Genomic DNA, 21,521 nt, shown 5'->3' on the forward strand with positions numbered 1-21,521 from the left:
TGATTTCATGATTGATTAATCAGTCTCACATTGATCTGATTATTGGAGGAATTTTCTGTGGATTATAATTAATATATTTTATATATATTAACGATCCTTGGTGTAAAATTATGTACAAATTTCACTCATCTGAGACTCAGTAAACATTTTATTATCAGTTGTGCCATAAATTCACCGTCTGTTACACACCAGGCTGTCAATAAAGCTTTGCTGCGACTATCAATCACATTTAGATAATCAATAATTCTACACTTCATGCAACAATCACATCAAAACTCTACTTTAAAAAAATAATTAATTCACAAACCAAACTTTTGGTTGATGATTTCATCAAAATAACGAACGACAACATAAACCCCAAAATAATCCCTCTTGCAGACAGACTTAAATATGATGAGTCATGTTCTGCTGGTACCAACAATGAACTGGCACTTTATATTCACTTCATGTAGTTGTCACAAAATCAGTGATCGATCTAATAAATATTTATTAGTTTAGAGGATGCTTGGCTCGATTTACATCCACCTACAAGAAAACGTCATTGAAATATCAACTAGCATGTTAAGCTCATTATGCTAATGATGTGTGGTTAGCAGCATTGTTAGCATAGCGTTGCTGCCTGGAGGCGGCAGGAAGTGGTCGAACCACAAACCGACAAAAACCTGTCCTGAAGACACCACTGTGTGAACCTGGACTGTTTCACTGTGTGAACCTGGACTGTTTCACTGTGTGAACCTGGACTGTTTCACTGTGTGAACCTGGACTGTTTCACCATGTGAACCTGGAGTGCTTCTGGTGTAAACCTGGACCAATCAGAGACAGGGTGGGCGTGGCCCTACTGTGACAGCAGCTCTACATATTGAAGTTTGTTTGAGTTTAAAGCTAGTTGAGCGATGCAGCTGGTGGTGGTGACCATGTGACTTGAGGTGCGTTCAGGTGAAGTTGGAACAATCCATGACTGAACGCCACAGAGGAAGAGACAAGCAGAATAGAGACCAGAATGCACTGGGGTTTCTCGTCTCCTCGCTGAAAGGCATTCTGGGAAATCATCAGATCACTCCTCCCCCGTCTTCTTCTCCTCCTCCTCGTCCCGATGCGCCACCTCCACCGTCAGTAGCTCCTCCCCTTCCTGTGGTGATGTCATCCTGATGACCACAGAGCTGTCGGCCGTCTCCGCCACGGCGTCATCCTCGTCCCGCACCGGAGGGAGGGGGAGGGGGGAGCGGCGGTGTGTCGGAGAGGGAGGGGGGACGGGAGCCTGGGGGGTCGGAAAGACCGAGGCAGCCTCCGTGTCTAATTACTGTTTGAATGACTTTAATTTTTGATTGATGATTGATTGATGATTGATTGATTGATTAATTGACTGACTAACAAACAAACTAATGGAAAAACCAATTAACCAACTAACTGACTAACTAAATAACTAACTGACAAACTAACGAACCAACTAATTAACTAACTAAAGTACTTACTAAATAACTGACTGACTGACTAACTAAATAAATAAAGAAATAACGGACTAGTTAACTGACTAAATAACTAACTAAATAACTAACTAACTGACTAAATAACTAAATAACTAACTAAATAACAAACTAAATAACTGTCTAACTAACTAAAGTACTAACTAAATAACTGACTGACTAACTAACTACTTAAATAACTAACTAACTGACTAATGAACTGACTAACTAACTGTCTAACTAATTAATTAAATAAATAAATAACTGATTAACTAAATAACTTACCAACAAACTAACTGACTAACTAACTAACTGACCAAATAACTATAAATAACATTTTAACATTTTACAAATTGTTACATTTTGATTTGGAAGATGTCAATCATTGATCATCTATTTAATTATTTATGACCCAGTGACCCCGCCCCTCCCTGGATGCCCCACCCACCTCTGCTGGCTGGTAGGACTCCCTCAGCTTGGCGAAGGTTCCCTCCATCCCCTCCTGCTGCGTCACCTTCAGCGCCGCCTTGAACATCTTGGGCGTTTCCTGGCGGGCGGGGATGACTGGCCCCGCCCCTTTTCCTCCCTCCTTTTCCGCTGGTTTTTTATCCTTCGACAGCATCGTCCTGGAAAGCAACGGCTAGTCAGAAGAAAGAGCTACGAGCAGAAAGGAACGGCGTCCTACCAGCACCTACAGCACATCTTACATCTGCGGCGGCGAAACTAGATTGACCCGAATCCCCGCCCCCCCCAGAGGAGACCCGCCCTGAATGGATTAGAGCTAATCCCGCTCAGAAGGGCGGGGCCAGAGACAGCAGCAACAAACCAGCTCAAGCTAGCCTGATTAAAGCTAGCGTGTAGCGTTCATGACTAGCAGGATGCCTGGATGAAGAGCTGGCCCCGCCCCGTGGCGGCGGCGGCGGCAAGGGGGCGGAGCCTCAGGACTCGTACTTGGCCTTCTTGCGGAGCAGCTTCTGGGACTCGGGGTAGTGGACCAGGATCTCAGCCAGGTCCTTCTTGTCCAGGATGAAGAGGTTAGCGAAGCCGTGAGCCTTCACATTGGCCGTGCGGCGGTTCCCCCCGCCTCCCGCCAGCAGGCTGACCAATCAGAGAGCAGAGTGATGTATTTCTGTGTTAGCCAGTTAGCATGCTAGCAGTTTAACTAGATTTTAAACCTTTGACTGAACTTCAACCTTCAGGATTTATGTCTGATGAATAATCTGACCCCGCCCTAAGCCCCGCCCCTCCCACATCCTCTGCTCTAATTGGCTAACAGGATAAGGCAAGGTCACCTGATCTCTCCGAACACGGAGCCGGCTCTGATGGTGACGAAGACCGTCTGCAGGTCAGGACCCCCCACCACCTGGACCTCCCCCTGTTTGATGATGTACATCTCCCTGCCGATCTCCCCCTACACACACACACACACACACACACACACACACACACACACACACACACACACACACACACACACACACACACACACACACACACAGAGTTAACTGAATGTTACGGGGTTCCCCAAGGCTGCGTTCTGTGATCCCTTCAGCTCCACATAAACCAGCGTCACTAGAATCACACGACATGACACAATTCACACGACATGACACAGAATTCACATGACATGACACACAATTCACATGACATAAGTCACATGACATGACACACACACACACACACACACACACGCACACACACACACACGCACACACACACACACCTTCTTACACACGAAGTCTCCTGGCAGGTAGACGACTGACTTCAAGCGGGTCAACATGTCGAACACCATCTGTCTGTCGCAGCCCTGAGAGACAGACGGGTCAGAACTGACGATCACCTGTGTGTGTGTGTGTGTGTGTGTGTGTGTGTGTGTGTGTTCTACCTGGAACAGCGCCACCCGGCTGACGATGGTGTAGTTGACATCCACGGCCATGTCCAGCCTCATCTTGGCAGGAAGTTGTATCAGCAGCTCCTGCTCGTCTGAACACAACATGCTGTTATTAACTCCTCCTGATTGGCTGTGGACAACCCCGCCTCCTAACCCGCTTACCCAGCATGCCCTGGCTCTTCCAGGTGTAGTCGTACCAGGTCTTGATGCGGTTCTGGACGCCCGACGGGATGCCGTAGGAGTTCATGTACTTGACGGTGCTGTCCATGCAGGCACGGTAGTAGTTTTCCCCCGCCGTCGCCGCGCCGACCACATCCCTCATCTGACCAATCATGATGGAGAACGCGAACACGCCCACAAAGTAGTTGATGAGCTGGAAGCAGATCTCAAAGACGGTGGTGGGGTCCGGGAGCCCCCCGATGGTGATCAGCGTCTTCACGGCGAAGTAGTAGCAGCGGATGTACCTGCAGGGCGGAGTCAGCCGTGATTGGTTGGGATCGCCGTGGAGTGGGCGTGGCCGTCTGACGGCGACAGGAAGTGACTTACGCGTTGCCTTTTCCGTCGTAGACCCACTTGGTGGAGCCGAGCCCCTCGTAGGCGGAGCCCCAGTAGAACAGACAGGCGTTGATGTGCAGCGAGTACAACAGGTAGGTGGAGGTGAGGATCACCCTGGCAACCGACACACAGGGGGCGGAGTCAAAGGGGTCAGGGGTCACCTTCCGGGAACGCCCACGCGTTCGGGGGTCGCTCGGATGCGGGGAAACTCACCTGTAGATGTATGCCTTCTTCATCACGGCCTCCATCCTGTCATTGAACTCGGAGAACACAATGTACTGACGGACAGGAAGGGGCGGGGCATCAGCAGGAAGTGGGGAAAGATTTCAAAATAAAATGGGAAGAATGAGGAAAAAACGGCAAAAAAAAAAAAAAAGGAAGTTTGGTTCTAAAAATATAAATTAATTATTGGTAATATTTTTTAGCTCCGCCCAGTTAAGTGGGCGGAGCTAAATGTTGATTGCTAACTGTGACTCCAGAGTGTGTCATTGGTAACAAACAATTCATAAAACAGAATATTCTCATCAATACCTGAACTACAGAAGCTGATCAGCTATTCCTGATCGGATATAAGATCCAGAACTGATCGATCGATCTATTGATCTGCCGATCAGCTGATCCTGACCTTCAGCAGACGAGGGAAGCGGAGCAGAGAGTTGACTCCGGTGAAGTAATAAAGTATCTCCATGGGGAACAGACTGATGACGTCCATCTGTGGACACACGAATCGACGCTGATCAATAATCTATCGATGTGATCTGATTGGTTAAACTCGCTCTGATAAAAGTGGGCGGGGCTGAGGTCTCACCTTGAACCTGTCGGTGGTCATGTAGTTCTCCCTCATCTCCTTCTTGTCGCACTGAAACAAACAGAATCCAGATTAACCCGACGGGAATCCCGGAGGAACGACGCGTTCTGGCTGACTCCGCCCACCACAATGTCTCCGCCCCTGACGAACTGCAGCCTGGGCTGGAACACCAGGATGTCGGCGATGTAGATGAGGTCGCAGGTGTAGTCGGCGAGCAGCCACAGGTGGATGTTGTCGGGCGTCTGGTAGGGGAACGCCCACCTGACCGGGATGAGCCACACGTTCCAGTTCCACGCCGCCAGGACCACGAAGAGCCAGAGGATGTAGATCGGATCTGTGGGGGCGGGGCTTACAGGTCAGGTGGGGGTTGGCTAGGGTGGGGGCGATGCGTGCCAGGCTCCGCCCTCTGCTTACCGGTGAAAGGGTCCATGCTGGAGGGGAAGCGGTATGCCAGGATGGCTCTCAGCCAATCAGGAAGCTGCAGCCGCCTGATTCGAGGGATTCTCACCGGATGACCCAAAAGTTTGAACGGGAGCTCCAAGTCCTTCGCCTCGTCTTCATCGGGAGCTTCGTCCTTCTTCTCTCCTCCTGGAGGAGGAGGTGAGGGTGGAGGAGGCGGAGGGGGCGGGGCTTTGCTGGGGGCTGCAGAAACGAGAGGAAATGAAGGTCTTTGATTGCGTTTTTTCGGGGGGGCGTCGACCAATCCGGGCGTCGGTACGTACTCGCCGACGGACTCTCCTCTTCCGATTCGTCGGCGTCCGTCAGGCGCTCCTTCTGCCGCTCCGTCCGACCCTTGAACAGCCCCACCAGCTGGTAGAGGCGGTCCTGGATGACCACGCTGCCCACGCTGGCGGCGGACAGAGGGCGTGGCCTGCAGGAGGACAGCGTCAGCAATAGAGGGCGGAGCCAGAATACAGAAAAAGTTGGGCGTGTCTCACTCGTCCTCTGCTGTCAGCAGCACCCCCTGATTGGTCAGTTCTGCCATCTCCTCGTCTGCTGACAGTTCGTCCGACGGCCTGCAGGGGGGGACACAGGTTGGGCGTTATGGCGGGGGGAAACCGGAGACGGGGGAGGGGGGACTCGACCAGACGCTACCTGAGGAGGTTTTCGGTGGTGATGATCTGGGGGATGTTCAAACCGCTCCGTTGTCCCACTTCCTGTTCCGTATGCTCCGCCCACAGGCCGCCACTTCCTGTTTACGGACCCGACGGCGACATGTTAGCGGGGGTAGTTAGCGACAGAGGCTAATTAAGATGATTATATCGTACACGAGGAAGAAACCACGAGTCAGCACGCAAGTATGAGGGGCGGGGCATGGGCGGGGCTAAACCCACAAGCTTATTTCTCATGTTTGGTCTGAACCGCGTCTATGATGTCATTCTAGTGACATCACACACGTCCTGTGACATCACCTTTGGCTGGCAGCTGGTGAAGCGGCGCAGAGCAGCAAGGCATGATGGGAGTGATGGCGAGGAGGAGAGGGGGCGGGTCAAGAGAGGCACTTGGTCGGCTCACATCTACGCAAACGTTCTACGAGGTTCACTAGGAGGGGTTAAGGCTGCTGAGGATGCTGGGAGTTCAGGCGTCGGAGACGGTCCGCGATGCCCATGAAGCAGCGGCGTGCTCGAGCGGGGAGGTCCCGCGTCAGCGAGGGAGGGGCGTGGTCACGCAGCAGCGTCCTGCAGCCGTCCAGACACTCGGCGGCGAGCGGGAAGCGAAGCAGGAAGTTGGTAAACGGAGAACACGTGTCGGGAGCTGGAAACAACCAGACGAGAGGAAGATGAGGAGAGGCTCCGCCCACGAGAGGCAGAGGCGGGGAAACCCTCACTTGTCATTAACCTCACTGCCAATCAATAATCAATAGCTGCAGTCCGGACGTAGTGTTTAAACGTTCACGTTCAAAAATAAAAGTTGATAGAATTAATTTTCCTAGGATGAGCCGAGTGGGCGTGTCCAGGTGTGTTTGGCCCGCCCACTAGGCGACATCATCACAGTAACTTGCTATGTGATAAATTTATTAAATTATATCAATATACCAATTTAGAGCTGAAATTTAACAAAATAAAAACGATCAATAAATAATATAAATAAAAATAAATATATGGATGAACCAAATATAATTATTACATTATTCACTTTTTGATCATTTTTATTTTTATTACAATTTTTAAGACTAAATCATCGGGATAACGCAGCGCTGTTCTCAATCATATGTCGGTTTTCACCAAAAAAACCATTGAAAAATAAAGTTTTACGTCATTTTATTCCACTTTACGTACGTCTGTCACAATTACTATAATCATAAAATTACTAGTAAACCGTTAAAAAACATAAAATCATGTTACTGTACAATAAATCAGAATAAAACATGTAATATATTATCGTCCCGTAGCAACCCCCGTGACCCCCAATGAGGAAGAAACAGCTGAAGTCAAGACGGAGATATTTTTATGTACTATATCCCAAAAAAAAACGAGGTTCACCCGTATTTAGTTACCCTCCTGTTATTTTCGGGACTAACCTCCACAGACGCCTTCTTCGTCTTCTGTGTTTTTATCTGTGTTGACCTTAGAGAAGAAGAAAACAGAGTAAAAGTAAAGTCATTCTTTTCTCTTCTCACCACATTACCAACTAATTTTAACTCCATTTGAGAGTCAAACATTTCGTATTGAACATTAAATACGATCATTGAGTTCCAGTTATCATTACTAAGAATTAGTTGCCAGCATTTTGTTTATGACAGAAATGAAAAAATAATAAAATCCAGATTTAAATCGAGTTACACGATGTGAGTTACTTCACTACTCCAACCAGCAGGGGGAGCTGCAGGCTGGTCACATCAATTCTGTTGTTTGTAAGTCACGTAGGTTAAATTTGAAAGTTGTTTATCAGCGTTGATCCTGGTGACAAATCAGATAAATCAATATAAAATACAATAAATAGAATAAAACAAAATTAATTAATTAATTAAAATAAATCAAAATAATAAAATAAAACAAAATAAAATTAATAAAATATGATCAAGTTAAATTAAATGTCTACTAAAGGTTCCTGAATGGCTCCCCAGCTTATACACCTGAGCGCTATTGGATCATTCCGAATGCCCTCCAGCCAATCAGAGGACGGGATGCTGAGCTTGACAGACGGTTGTACCTGATCTGTGGTCGCCGTGGCGTCTGGCGTTTGTGGTTCCGGTTGTTGGCTGATGGGTCTGGAGACTGGACTCTCCAGGTCCCGCCTCTCTGACGCTGGCTCCACCTCTGTTGATGTAGGAGAGGCGTGTCCTTCAGCCGGACAGGCGCCGATGTGACACCTGGAGGGGCGTGTCCAGAAGAGCAGGAGCAGAATAAACTGCCTTAGAAGCAACAAACTCTCTGGTTTCCATGGTGATGGCATTACAGTCTCGTATGGGCCATCGCAGCGCTAGCTAGCAACCGGATTGTGGGTGGGGCTTCAGGAGGACTCACTCTGGGTCGTCTTCATTCTCCTCCTCCAGGATGTTGGGCAGCCTAGTGGGAGGAGACAGCGGTTACCTGGAGACACCTGGAGGATGCTAGTCGCTACGTTAGCATCTCACTCACGGCTCATTGGACTCCGACAGTGTCTCGATGACGATCTTCCCCGAATGCTCCACCTCCAGCTGTCGGACCGCCTCCTCGGCAGCTTTCCTTGCCATCTCCTCGGCTATACGCGCCGCCTCCAGACGCTCCTGCTGCAGTCTGCACAGCGAGGAGAAGCTAACGCTAGATTAGATGAAGGATCTGCACCAATGACAGAGGCGATCCCAAAGCGAGGGACCGCCCCCTGGTGGACGCTCACCTTTCCTCCATGTGAGCCAGCAGCGCCTCGCCCACCTCCCTCCTGATGCTGTCCATCATCGGACTCTTCAGCTCAGCTGCTTCTGTCTGCGAGCAGAGACGAGTCAGCTGTGATGTCACAGTGATGATGTCATCAGACGGAGACACCCTACTCACCTCCTCCTCCACCAGCTCCAGACTCTTGATCTGTGACTCCTGCCTGACCTTCATTTCCTGCCCGGCCTCCTCTTCCTCCTCCTGGTCCACATCCTCCAGAACCAGGTCTGTCCTCTCCTGCAGGACGCTGACTAATCGCCATGACAACAGGAAGAGGTGAGGGTTGAATGTGTGTGAGTGTGTGTGTGTTACAAATTCTAGAATCAGTCAATCTATGATGACAGGATGGTGATCGATGAATGGACTCATTGATTGATTGGTTGATTCGCGACAAACACAAAAGACGAGTTTGATTCCAGCTGATGTTTTTATTCCATGAAGATGCAGCGAATAGTTTAATGAGTTGAACTGATGGCAGCTAGTTAGCTACGTGTGCTGAAGCTAAAGAGCTCCTGAATGGACCAGGGCCCAGAGTCCAGATCTAGAGTCTAGAATCTAGAGTCTGGAGTCCAGAATCAAGAATCTAGAGTCTACAGACTAGGGTTTAGAGTATAAACCAAAGTCTAAAGTCCAGAGTCTAGAGTCAAAAGTCTAAAATCTAGAGTGTCGGCTCTAGAGTCCAGAGTTTAGAGTCTAGACTATTCTAGAGTCTAGAGTGTAGAGTCCAGAGTCCCAAATCCAGAGTCTACAGTCTGGAGTCCAGAATCTAGAGTCTCAAGCCCAGAGTTCAGGGTCCAGAGACAAGAGTTTAGAGTCTGGAGTCCAGAATTTAGAGTCCAGATTCTATGGTTTACAGTCTAGCCTAGAGTCCAGAGTCTGGACTAGAGTCTACAGCTCAGAATCTATATCCTACAGTCTAGAGTACAGTGTCTACAGTTGAGAATCAGAGTTCAAAGTCCAGAGTTCACAGTTTAGAGTGTAGCCTAGAATCTCTAGCCCAGAGAACAGGGTCCAGAGACCAGAGTCTGGAGTCTAGAGAGTCTAGAATGTATAGTCCAGAGTCCAGCGTTTATAATCTAGACTAGGGTTTAGAGTTTAAAGTCCAGAGTCTCAAGTCTAAAGTCTTGAGTCCAGAGTTCAGAGGTCAGAGTCTACAGTCTAGAGTCTGGATCTGCATCTGCAGCCTGTTGACTGTAACCTGATCTGGATTCAGGACGTTCCACAATCTAAATTTGTGTCCCTTTCATTTTTCCAGAATTGTCTGTTAGCGGCGCTACGTTTAGCTCGCCGCCGCCGCCGCTCTGTGCTGTGATGTCATAATGTTAGACTGCTGTCAGTGAGACTCTGTCCCCTCGTCCTCCTTTTGTTTTAAGGGGCTCTTGCTGTCTTCCCCCCTGAAACAGAAGGAGGAGAGCAGCCCGGTTAGAGTCCGCCTCATCACTGACACCAGCCCCACCCCCCGCCGATCGGTACGCAGCTAGCCCCGCCCATCAACCAATCAATCAGTTCATCCATGCAGGTGAGTAGTAGCTTCTTCGTCTCAGCCTCTTAAACGGTATCAGTAATGTCTGAGTGTTAGCTGCTAGCTTCCTAGATGCTAACATTCATACTTACTGTTCTGCACCTCATCGCCATCGCCGCCGCCGCCGCCGCCGCCGTCCTGCGCGAGAAACAGAGGTTCAGACATGTTCAAACTTGAAATCTGTTGTGTGACAGAAAAACTCACCGTCTTCTGGATGGGCTGCGGTAGCATCCGACCAATCCCGCTGACGATCCAGCCCATCATGCTGCCAACGCACCAATGAGAAGTCAGAGTCTCAAACAGAATGCTACGCTAGCAGAAAGCATCAGCTAGGATAGCAGAGATTATCCTCGCTGCTTATAGCTAACATTACGTAGCATATTAGATTTTTTCATGTTTTTAGCATAACATTACGCTACATTAATTTTTATGCTATAACATTAGCTAGCATAGCAACAGCAAGCAGATCAGGTGTTTAAAGCTAACATAATACCGGCTAACATCTTGTTCTAGCTTGCTTGTGAGCTGTTAGCCTACTGGTTTCTACGTTAGCTGCCTGTTTAGCATGTAGCATCATTCTGGCTGATCTCAGTCTTAATCTTAGGCTAATGCTAATGCTAATGCTATCGTATTTGCACCTACTTGGGCTGCTGCTCTGCGTCTTTAGACAACCTGAGGGGTCAAAAGAAACAACCTTTAACCCCTTCAAACCCTCAAAGACGTGCGCCGATGATGTTAGCATGTTAGCAAGATGCTAAAAAGAGCGGCCAGAGATGTAGTGGAGCAAACGTTTCTTTAACAGTTTCAGTCCTGACTAAACCAAATGTCTGACCTCTGACCCCTCAAACGGTGACCTTACCTGTCAGAGTCGGATGGTTTCGCAGGAGGCGGAGCTTCTACTGCCATTCAAAGAAACACATTTAGTGAATAGATAATCAATAATTTATCTACCGAGAAATGGTAAATAACTTGTTTGATTGATACATAAAGTCTTCAGGGAGGATTGTGATTGGATGGCGGTCAGACGCACCTTTGCTTGGAGGCGGGGCTTCGGTTTTCTCCGGGACGTCAGTCTTTGAGCGAATCTCCGGCTGGGGGACGACTTTCTCAAAACCTTGTTTGATCCAGTTTATCATGCTGTCTCACACACACACACACACACACACACACACACACACACACACACACACACACACACACACACACACACACACACACACACACACACATACACACACACACACACACACACACACACAAAAAATTCTTCATTTCTCTCTTGAATCAATATTTGTATCAAAGTTATCGACCAATGGTATTGATCGGCTGCTCGACACCAAACAATCAACTGATCAGTTTATTGATTTATTGATTACAATACATCAAATTCCGGCAGTGGAGCTTTGAATCAAGATAAAATAAATATATTACCACAAATATGAGATAAAGTGTAACACACACACACACACACACCTGGGTGGGAGGGGCTTACTATCCTCCCCTTCTGGCTCCGCCTTCCCCACTTGAGGCCCTGCAGCTGAAACACACACACAAACACACACATTCATAGTCGCCTCAGCGTCTGAACCTCCAAGCAGAGACCAGGTGTGATTCTCACCTGGAGGCGCCGCTGCTCCGGGACACGCCTGAGGAAGAAGCAGACGGGAGGTCACATGACCAGCAGAGAGGATTGTGGGAGATTTACCAGTTTGTTGCCGCCGTACCTCAGCTGGACACTCGGCCGGCGTCTCTTTGGTCTTCAGGTCGGGATGAGGAACGACTTTGTCCAAACCCTCAGCGATCCAGGCCATCATCCCCTTCCTGTGAGGGGGGCGGGACAAAGATGACCTGAGAACCAATCAGCTAGCAGCGTCTGGACCCATCAGCTGCAGGAGCTTCACCTCCAGGATCGACTGGATCCATGCGATCTAAGGAAGTTTCTGATTCTACAGGAGCCCAGAGTGGACAAAAAAGCTCCGCCACTATTTGGCAAACTGTCTGAGGGTGTGTGACTAAAGCAACTCAGTATTTGGCAGGCGTTTCCATGACGATCACTCACTCGTCTTCAGGTTTACTGTCGTCCAGAGAGCAGTGAGAGATGAGAATGAGTATCCATACACACACACACACACACACACACATGCACACACACACGCACACACACACACACACACACACACACACCTGCTGGTGTTCGGGGAGGCGGTCGGGTGAGGCAGGGCGTCGCTGATCCACGTCAACACGCCCGACTGGGGTCCGGACGCCGGGCTGAGGGGGCGGGGTTAGAACCAAACACATGATGACATCACATGTTTACAGTCTGACGGGAAATGCTTTTTATCTGTCAACAAGTAAACAACTTTTCTCTTTCCCGTCACTTCCTGGATGATGTCATCGCGTCTCACCTGTTCCCCTCCTCCGCCGCCGCTTCCTGTTTTGGTTGCTCGGGTTTTGGAGCTGCTGAAGGATAAATAAAGTTTTAGTTTGAATCCAAACGGAATCAAACACACGATGGTGAGATCTGACCTTCGGGTTTGGTCTCATCTTGAAACGTGACTTTCTTCTCCTGTTGGACGAAAAACAGGAAGTGAGAGGGCAAAGCAAAGGGTAAGATGAACAAAAAGAGGCGTGGCTTACATTGGCAGGGGGCGGGGCAGGAGCAGGGGGCGGAGCAGAAGGGGTGGTCTCCTCCGTCGGCTTGTCGGTGGGTTTGGGCGGGGTCTCAGGCGGCTGGGGAACGACTTTGACCACCCAGCTCAACATCCTGGGAAACAAACAGGAAGTGGGCGTCAGGTCATGTGACCCGGACCCACGTCTATCTGCGTGGCACGTAGCTTAGCTTAGCTTAGCGGTGTTTAGATCATGTCTGGCTCAGTGTCAGGTCCACTTAGAGGTGACGTGTCGCGACCCTAATCCACCCGGAACGCCGCCGCCCCATGGGGGGGGGGGCATCCAGTCAGGACAGAGGGAAGGAAGGAAGGAAGGAAGGAAGGAAGGAAGGAAGGAAGGAAGGAAGGAAGGAAGGAAGGAAGGAAGGAAGGAAGGAAGGGAGGAAGGAAGGAAGGAAGGAAGGAAGGAAGGAAGGAAGGAAGGAAGGAAGGAAGATAGAGTTACACAAGAACTGAGGTCCATTAACCTCCCAGTTCAGAGTTAGCTGCTAGGGTTAGCTAGGGTTAGCTAACCTGGTAGGGTTAGCCAGTTAGCTGCTAGGGTTAGCCAGTTAGTTTATGACCAGTCAGCATTAACCAGCTGGTTCAACAGGTAGATAGCCAGCTAGCATCTTGCTAGCCTCCAGTAACACAGAGGAATGTTTGTCCTCACAGGACACTGATGTCTCCATTTAAACGTCTGAGAGGAATGGACGCCGTGTGATTAACTCCGCCTCCAGTCACATGACATCAGTAATGGTGCTAGAACCAGGAAGACGTCAGTTTTCTGAGTCAATCTCAGTTTCAATTGAGAAGGAAGGAAGGAAGGAAGGAAGGAAGGAAGGAAGGAAGGAAGGAAGGAAGGAAGGAAGGAAGAAATGAAGGAAGGAAGGAAGGAAGGAAGGAAGGAAGGAAGGAAGGAAGGAAGGAAGGAAGGAAGGAAGGAAGGAAGGAAGGACGGAAGGACGGAAGGAAGGAAGGAAGGAAGGAAGGAAGGAAGGAAGGAAGGAAGGAAGGAAGGAAGAAATGAAGGAAGGAAGGAAGAAAGGAAGGAAGGAAGGAAGGAAGGAAGGAAGTAAGGAAGGAAGGACGGAAGGAAGGAAGGAAGGAAGGAAGGAAGTGACTCTAAACAATAATAAACAAACACACAACAGTTGTTTACAAACAATGTGTTCTACATTTTTTTAAACTGTTTTTTACTCTAATCAGAATCAAATCAGCTGAAAAACCTTTTCTGGACCACGTTTGATCCAGATCACAGTGTGAACCCAATCTGGTTCTGGTGCGGTCAGAATCAATCAGAACCGATCAGAACCGTTCCAGTAGAAGCATCATGTGACCAGAACCAAACACCTACATGGACATATGGGCGGGGCCAGTGGGGGTCCGGGTGGGGGTCTGGGTGGGGGTCTGTGTCCTACCTGTGCGTTCAGTCCGGGTCCAGCAGCATCCCAGAGCGGCGTGAAGACGCTGAAGCGGCGAGACCTGAACCCTCTGAGGGATTAGCAGGAACTAACGGGATTAAAGTGGGGGGGGGGCTGAAGGACAGGACGACACCGGGGAGACGCCATCAGATTACCAACGCCGAAGCTGAAGCTGAAGCTGTTGGAGGTTCTGGTTCTGGAATCAGTTCAAACTGGTTCAGATGGACGTTAAACTGGTTCTAGGTCTGATTTAACGTATTAAAACGAAGAGCGTTAAAGTCACGTTTAGGGGCGGAGCCAAGTCCACCGGTACAGACACAGAATCTGAGCCCGAATGAAGAACTCAGATCAGAACCGGATTCGGATCTAAATGATCAGTTTGGGTTCGTTCAGATAGAAAACAAGTTCAACCAATCAGAGCGTCCGATTTCTAGAGCCAGCTGGGAGGAGACTGGAGGATGGATGGATGGATGGATGAATGATGGATGATGATGGATGGATGGATGGATGAATGATGGATGGATGGATGGATGGATGGATGATGGATGATGATGGATGGATAAATGATGGATGGATGATGGATCCAGCTCTGAACTCTAAATCTCTACTCTCACTTTCCAACACCTACCTCACAGGTGTGTGAGGGGGCGGGGTCATCAGGGACCACAGGCCCCTCCCCCAGGTGAACCAGTGACGCCGGTTTGACGGTCGCTTCAATTCCCTGTTTGGCTCCTTTGTGTGTTTGTTTTGGATCTGTTTCCGGTATAATCTGGATTACGGGCCTCCTGGTGTTTTGTTAGCGTCGTTAGCCTTAGCGTCGGGGGGGGGGGGTGGCAGCCGGTCCCGTTAAAGCTGTTAATGTGGCCCTGGGCGGGATTAGCGGCTAACGGGGTTAAGTCCAGCATCAGCGAAACAGAGGATCAGGCTCCTGCTCCAGATCACACACCTGAGAACACCTGAGGAGTCCTATCAGGTCGCCGTGGCAACAGATGAACAGGTGTGGCGCCGCCCACCTTCCAGTCGTCCAGAAACCCTCCGAAGGGATGACGCTAACCAATCGGACGCCATCAGAACCCCAGACTCACGCCTCAATTCCTGTCAATCAAAAGAAAATAAAATCAATTAAAATCAATTGATTTTATACAGCGACTGCAACCGGGGGGAGGGGCTTAGCCTGAAGCTCCGCCCTCCACCACAAACACATCACTGCTGAAGGTCCAGGACTGATCCATGACCCCCAAAGCGTAGACAAGCATTTCTAACCCATGAAGTTTATTTATTTACTAAGTTTATTCTCACAGCTAAGATAGCTAAGCTAAGCTGAGCTAGTTAAGCTAAACTAGTTCAGTTAAGTAGCTACTAGCCTCCTTTCCTTTCATTTAAAAAAAAACTTTTCTACAGATTCCTTTTTTTACATAAAGTTTTTTCAATCACACTCTGATCCTGGGTTCAGTCTGCGGTTCAATCTGCTCACAGCGCCCTCCTGTGGACAAACTGTGAACTGCTGCATCAGAAGAAAACGGTTGGTTGGTGTCAGTAGAACAGGCCCAGGTCCTCGGTGGGGGGGGGGGGTCTGAACCCATGACTTTCTGACTGTGAGGCAACAGCCCCGCCCACCCTAATGGTTGGAACCTCATTGGTTCCCGTAAAGAAGAACCAACAGGAAGGAAAATAAACTCCTTTTTTTTATCAGCGCCTTCTTGTCTCTGACAGTTTACAGCTTCAGATTGTGTTACCATGGTAACAGGTCTGAGTGTATTTTTCAGTCGAACACACTGACATTCATTCCTCTGGATGTCAGAACCCCCCCACCACCCCACCCATCCGTGGGCAAGGATCAATACCTGAGAAACACGATACCCTCAGTGTGTGTGTGTGTGTGTGTGTGTGTGTGTGTGTGTGTGTGTGTGTGTGTGTGTGTGTGTGTTTCCTCTCACAGACTTCCTGAATCTGATGGCTCAAGTTCAGTTTGTTGAATCTGTAGAGATAGAAACCGGCCAATCGGAGAGCAGCGTCCGGCGAGGCTTCTGGCCTCTGATTGGACGAGAGCTCCTGATGGAACAATGGAGCGTTCCGTTCCGTTCTTCTCCCTGCAGGAGTTTCCTCTCGGAGCGGTTCTGAGTTACGTAACAGAGGAAGGAATGCGGCCGGGTCCGAGCCAAACGCTTTGCTGGGCTCAGGTCAGCTGACCTACAGGCTCCGCCCTGAAATGGTCACGTGACCTCTGTCAGTCTGGAAACAGCCTTTGCCCTCTGACTCCTCCAGACGATTAAAGGATAAAGGTCACCGTGGGGGGGGGGGGTTCAGGTGAATTCTCTGATTCACTCATTGATTAATGGGAAACCTGCCAGCCAATCAGAAGCCAGCACCGCCTCTGACCTCATATTGTAACATAAAAAAGGAGGCGGGGCCATGTGAGAGGAATTTATGTCCAGTGTGAAAGTCTCCTCTGGTGAGTCATCGTGTGTGTGTGTGTGTGTGTGTGTATGTGTGTGTGTATGTGTGTGTGTGTGTGTGTGTGTGTGTGTGTGTGTGTGTGTGTGTGCTGGTATTTAAACACCACACCCTGTCCGGGTCTGGATCATAACGGCGCTGCTGCCTGACTGAAGGTAAGAAACCTAAAACCTCCTGGGCTTTAATCGTCGGATGTCCCCGTCGGAGGGTTGGGGGTTCAGTCGGATGTTGAGGGGCCACTTTTCTGAACCAATCAGACGCTCAGGATGATGCGTCTTGGGGGTGGTTATGTGAGGTGAGGGGAGGTTGAGGACCTCATTGCCTGCTGCCGATCCTGGACGCCCCAGAAGAGATGAGAATCAAACCCCAGGGGTCACAAACTCACCCCCATATGGAGGCTTTTATTTTGAAAGCAACAGGAAGAGGGGTTTTCATCCAGCTGCTTCTATATAAACATCTGAATTTGTCTGTGCAAACCTGCGTGTGTCATAGGAGTAGTGTTAGCACCTATAGCTATAGGTTAGCATTCACCCACCAAAATAAAAGTATGTTAACAAATGATAGGACTTTATTCTGAAATCCCCCTCACCACAACCAGACAACAACAATTTTGGGTTGAAACTGTGGGCTGTTTGTGTCGGCTGTTGCTAAGAGATGAAACGTTGGCGCTAGACTTCCTGTTTTAGTTTTCAGAATGACTTCCAGATGTTTTTCAGGAGGACGTCGGGTTCTTTACCGGTTCAGCGTGGTTCTGTTGTTCCTCACAACCGTTAGTTTACAGGATCTTATCTGGAGACTCGCCTTCTGGCACGTCCCAGTCAATAAATCCAACCCCTATCAGTCTGGTGCGTTTACAGCCCGTAGGAATCCGCAGCTCCGCCCAGTCAAGATTGTTTTCTTCAGTAGATCTGACGCCAAACTGTCTTTATGAAGGTTTTAATTTGGAAGGAAGTCTAACTTTTGAGAGAATTTTTTACGTAAAGCATCACATGCTCACATCTCTCTGTCCTGATTGGCTGCAGGTCAACCCAACATGGCGCTGGTGTCGCAGTTCCTGAGCAAACTGACCCTGGCCTACGGAGGGGTGAGTCCTACACCGCCCACATCCTCTGAAACCCCAGGGGTTTATTCTACCGTACGCAGACGACACCCTGCTTTACGTACCTGAAGCCCCGATGAGATTTACTGCCGCCATAAAGCAGGTGGAGGCGTGGTCGATGCCACGCCCATCTGACAACCGCGGGACGTCCGGCGTGTCATCGATCAATCATTGATTCAGACCGAATGAATTCCGACAGGAAGTTACACATCCTTCTAAACCGCCGAAGAAGAGTTTTGAGAAGACTTCCTTTTTGCAGCAAACTGCTCCTGATTGGTCGACGTAGATCAATGTCACGCTAGACGGAGGTCATTTCTGTAAAGAAGAGGTCTTCCTGTTTCCATGGATACCACATGTGTCCCTGTTTTCTGGAGGGATGGGATGTAGACAAGAAGAAGACGCGACCAGCGGAAAGAATTGTTACGTTGTGACACTTCTGCCAATCACGTGATCGATTATTGGTGATGTCACTGAAACATCCTGTCAGTATTAAACTTCTTCTTTTCCTCTCGACTTTTCCCTTCAGGGGTCGCCACAGCGAATGATTTGCCTTATTTGCATGTTTGATTTGGAAAAAGTTTTATGCCCGATGCCCTTCCTGAGTAAAGGGTTAAAAAATGAAGTCATTTTCTAGGAAAACGATCGAAAACAACCAAATTTTTAAAATCCTTCTTCATTAAATCAAACATTTTTTTTGGCTGGGGTGTTTTTGTCCCTCAGAGGCCACCGTACATTCCATTAGCATCTGACCGTATTAGCATCGGAGCGCGAGCTAACACGTCTCCATCTGTCCTCTGTAGGAACCGGAGCCCACATTCCCCACCGTGGTGCCGGCAAGGGACTTCGACGCGGCCAAAGACGCGGCCAGAATCGAGACGGCCATCAAGACTAAAGGTGAGGGGTCTGAACACGTAGCCCGCCGTAGCTTCCTGAGCTGCTAACTCCGTTAGCGCGTCCGTGTCTCCCCCTGTAGGCGTGGACGAACAGACCATCATCGACATCCTGACCCGACGCAGCTCCCAGCAGCGCCGTGAGATCGATTTTCACTACGAAAGGCTCGCCAAGAAGGTTCGCCAACGAACGCCAAAGACGCCACATTGATCCGTTTCAGGTTTGACCCGCTTCATTTCTGGTTTATGTCCCCCTTTTAGGATCTGGTCTCCGCCCTGAAGGGGGCGCTGTCCGGTTCTATGGAGACTCTCATGTTGGGTCTGATGAAGACTCCGGCCCAGTACGACGCCTCCGAGCTGAGAGCCTCCATGAAGGTAGGCTCCGTCCCATCCGATCGTTCAACAAATCAGACAGTCGGACCAATCAGACGGTTCAACCAATCAGACGGTCGGATGGAATCTGATTGGACCTTCTGTTGTCTCCAGGGACTTGGGACGGACGAGGAGACCCTCATTGAGATAGTCTGCTCCAGAACCAACGAGGAAATCCAGGAGATCAAGAAGGTTTACCGAGACAGTGAGTTTGGCTCCGCCCTACGAGGCATTAGCTTTTAGTGTTGTTAGCTACATGCTAACAACACTAACCCCCTTCCGTCTGCAGTGTTCAAGAAAGACCTGGAGAAAGACGTAGCTGGAGACACGTCGGGGAACTTCGCCAAACTGCTGCTAGCTCTGGTTCAGGTAGCTCCATTAGCATATGCTGATGCTAACTGATGCTAACACGTTATGTTTGGTTATATCTATAATCCTGACTTGAAGATGTCTCCAGACCAACAGAGATGAACCGTCCAACGTGATCGACTATGAGAAGATTGACGAGGACGCTCGGGTGAGTACAACCATGACAAAAGCGTCCCAGAATCAATCGATTGATTGATCGATCGATCAATCGATCAATAACCTCCGATTATCGCAGGCTTTGTACGAAGCCGGGGTGAAGAAGAAGGGAACCGACGTGGCGACCTGGATCTTCATCATGTCTAAGAGGAGCGTCCCCCACCTGAAGAGAGGTGAAACTACACCTGGCATTTATAGGAGTGTTTAAAGGGTTAACTTCTAATAATCAATAAGTTTGATCGGTGATTTCCTGTGCGATCAGTGTTTGAGCGCTACAAGAGCTACAGCCCGTACGACATGAAGGAGAGCATCCGCAAGGAGGTGAAGGGCGACCTGGAGAAGTCCTTCCTGACTCTGGGTAAGTGGAACCGGTTTATTCCAGTTTGAAGGGTGTGGTCGGGTGAGGTCGGGTGAGGTCGGGTGTGGTCGGGTGAGGTCGGGTGTGGTCAGGTGAGGCCTTCATCTCTCCTCCTCTTCTTCGCAGTGGAATGCTTCGAGAACAAGCAGCTGTACTTCGCCAACAGACTCAGCGACGCCATGAAGGTTCGTTTGGTGCTCGTTCCTCCTTCGATGGCCCCGCCCCTGTTGGCCCCGCCCCCGAGCCCCTCACCTGGTTTGTGTCTCTGCAGAGCAAAGGAGCGAAGGAGAAGGTGGTGACCAGGATCATGGTTTCTCGCTGCGAGGTCGACCTGATGAAGATCAGGACCGAGTTCAAGAAGCACCACAAACTATCGCTGTACCAGACCATCGCTGTGAGTAAACCCCAGAACTGTAACGTCCCACGCAGAGAGAGGCCTCGAACGCACCACGATGAGTTCATGGGTCTGAAATGTGAGGTTAGTTTGGCAGTAAAATGGGTTGTGTTGGTAGGACCACACCAAAGGAGACTACCAGAAGGCTCTGCTCAGTCTGTGTGGAGGAGACGACTAAGGACCGGACTCCGTTTCCCAGAAGGCCACTGGGTGTCAACTATCAGCTGACTGCAGATCTTCTTACAGTATTAAACCTGTCGTGTTTTAATGTCGTCTCTGAGTGGATGTCAAATAAAAACCTAAAACCAGTCTGAGGATTCTGTCTGACTCAACCAGAACCAGAACCAGTATGAACCAGTATGAACCAGAACCAGACCTAAAACTAGTACGAACTAGTAAACCAGAACCAGAATGAACCAGAACCGGTGAGACCTAGAACCAGTATGAACCAGAACCAGTATGAACCAGAACCAGTAAGACCTAGAACCAGTATGAACCAGAACCAGTATGAACCAGTCTGAAGCAGTATTAACCAGTGTGAACCAGAACCACAACCAGTAAACACCATTATGACACAGAACCAGTAAGACCCAGAACCAGTGTAAACCAGTACAATCTGGATCTGGATCAGATCTGCAGCTGAAAGGTCTCTATAATTATTGGATCAGCTGATCGATAGATTTTTACCAATAAACATAAACACGATGGTTCTGATCGGATCTGCTTCCGGCTGCAGTTCCATCGCTGACCAGCAGAGGGAGGCAGAGACTCACGTGACCCACCAGGAGGTTTAGGACACGTCAGATTTTTGTAATATTTCAACGTTTTAAAGTTTGTTTTTCTGCAGATTTAAAACAATAAAGTAAAAATCATGAAGATTTTCTTTTGGGAGAACAAAAACACAACAAATTCTGATAAATAAAAACTTCAAATGAAGTTCTGTCGGATCAAAGTCAGGAGGGGTGTGAAAATATTGGTTCTGGGCGTGTCCCCAGCGACACACGTGGACACATATTTGTGAAGCGTGTTTGTGTAGCATCACCGAGATGAAAGATTTCTGCGCCGCCGCTCCGGGTTGTTTTTCTTTGAATCGTTGCTGTTTTGTTTGTTTGCTGCTAATTTTTTAATTAAAGATGCTAATTTTACCTCCGGCAACTTTCTCATTTGCATTTCAGCAGCGGAAGAAGAAAACATTTCCGATCGGCGTTTAAACGGGGAACGGAAACTCATTTTCACTCAATCGGAAAAATCGTTTTTCACGTTT

General features: G+C 49.1%; 2 protein-coding genes across 4 annotated transcripts; one reads left to right on the forward strand and one right to left on the reverse strand.

Annotated features, from left to right (window-relative positions):
- Positions 1–130: 130 nt before the first annotated feature.
- On the reverse strand, positions 131–14,258 carry cngb1a (cyclic nucleotide gated channel subunit beta 1a). 3 transcript variants are annotated; one of them, XM_068331027.1, is made up of 36 exons: positions 14,163–14,258; positions 12,731–12,857; positions 12,620–12,659; positions 12,499–12,550; positions 12,278–12,361; positions 12,153–12,167; positions 11,818–11,914; positions 11,712–11,739; positions 11,567–11,630; positions 11,124–11,230; positions 10,953–10,992; positions 10,736–10,765; positions 10,298–10,358; positions 10,186–10,231; positions 8,692–8,822; positions 8,537–8,622; positions 8,299–8,436; positions 8,185–8,226; positions 7,871–8,030; positions 7,239–7,284; positions 5,813–5,909; positions 5,656–5,733; positions 5,440–5,588; positions 5,132–5,359; positions 4,843–5,051; positions 4,718–4,768; positions 4,535–4,621; positions 4,123–4,187; positions 3,901–4,023; positions 3,517–3,818; positions 3,349–3,446; positions 3,187–3,270; positions 2,756–2,874; positions 2,415–2,561; positions 1,912–2,089; positions 131–1,258 (listed from the first exon to the last, which is right to left on the reverse strand). In XM_068331027.1, exons 2-36 carry the CDS (start codon positions 12,854–12,856, stop codon positions 1,055–1,057), a joined length of 3,612 nt encoding a protein of 1,203 aa, XP_068187128.1. In that variant the 5' UTR covers position 12,857; positions 14,163–14,258; the 3' UTR covers positions 131–1,054. The 3 variants fall into 3 exon arrangements, with proteins under 3 accessions (XP_068187128.1, XP_068187208.1, XP_068187043.1); XM_068331107.1 differs by having other exon boundaries at positions 10,953–10,989; positions 12,499–12,553; XM_068330942.1 differs by having other exon boundaries at positions 12,499–12,553.
- Positions 14,259–16,677: 2,419 nt separating this feature from the next.
- Positions 16,678–20,566, forward strand: LOC137611884 (annexin A2-like). The gene is made up of 13 exons (XM_068340064.1): positions 16,678–16,774; positions 17,642–17,703; positions 18,519–18,612; positions 18,692–18,786; positions 18,870–18,983; positions 19,095–19,185; positions 19,270–19,349; positions 19,438–19,497; positions 19,585–19,678; positions 19,768–19,863; positions 19,990–20,048; positions 20,135–20,257; positions 20,376–20,566. The coding sequence occupies exons 2-13, from the start codon at positions 17,653–17,655 to the stop codon at positions 20,433–20,435; spliced, it is 1,017 nt and encodes a 338-aa protein (XP_068196165.1). The 5' UTR covers positions 16,678–16,774; positions 17,642–17,652; the 3' UTR covers positions 20,436–20,566.
- Positions 20,567–21,521: the final 955 nt, after the last annotated feature.

The sequence above is a fragment of the Antennarius striatus genome, chromosome 1 (assembly GCF_040054535.1).
Source record: "Antennarius striatus isolate MH-2024 chromosome 1, ASM4005453v1, whole genome shotgun sequence".
NCBI lineage: Eukaryota > Metazoa > Chordata > Actinopteri > Lophiiformes > Antennariidae > Antennarius > Antennarius striatus.

Excerpts from the sequence above, each read along its gene's own strand:
- cngb1a (XM_068330942.1), bottom strand. The coding sequence starts at position 12,856 with ATGTTGAGCTGGGTGGTCAAAGTCGTTCCCCAGCCGCCTGAGACCCCG. Across the intron at positions 12,554-12,619 it reads AGATGAGACCAAACCCGAAG|CAGCTCCAAAACCCGAGCAA; the intron begins GTCAGATCTCAC and ends TTTATCCTTCAG. Across the intron at positions 12,362-12,498 it reads GCGGCGGAGGAGGGGAACAG|CCCGGCGTCCGGACCCCAGT; the intron begins GTGAGACGCGAT and ends CCGCCCCCTCAG.
- LOC137611884 (XM_068340064.1), top strand. The coding sequence starts at position 17,653 with ATGGCGCTGGTGTCGCAGTTCCTGAGCAAACTGACCCTGGCCTACGGA. Across the intron at positions 19,186-19,269 it reads CAAGAAGGTTTACCGAGACA|TGTTCAAGAAAGACCTGGAG; the intron begins GTGAGTTTGGCT and ends TTCCGTCTGCAG. Across the intron at positions 20,258-20,375 it reads CGCTGTACCAGACCATCGCT|GACCACACCAAAGGAGACTA; the intron begins GTGAGTAAACCC and ends TTGTGTTGGTAG.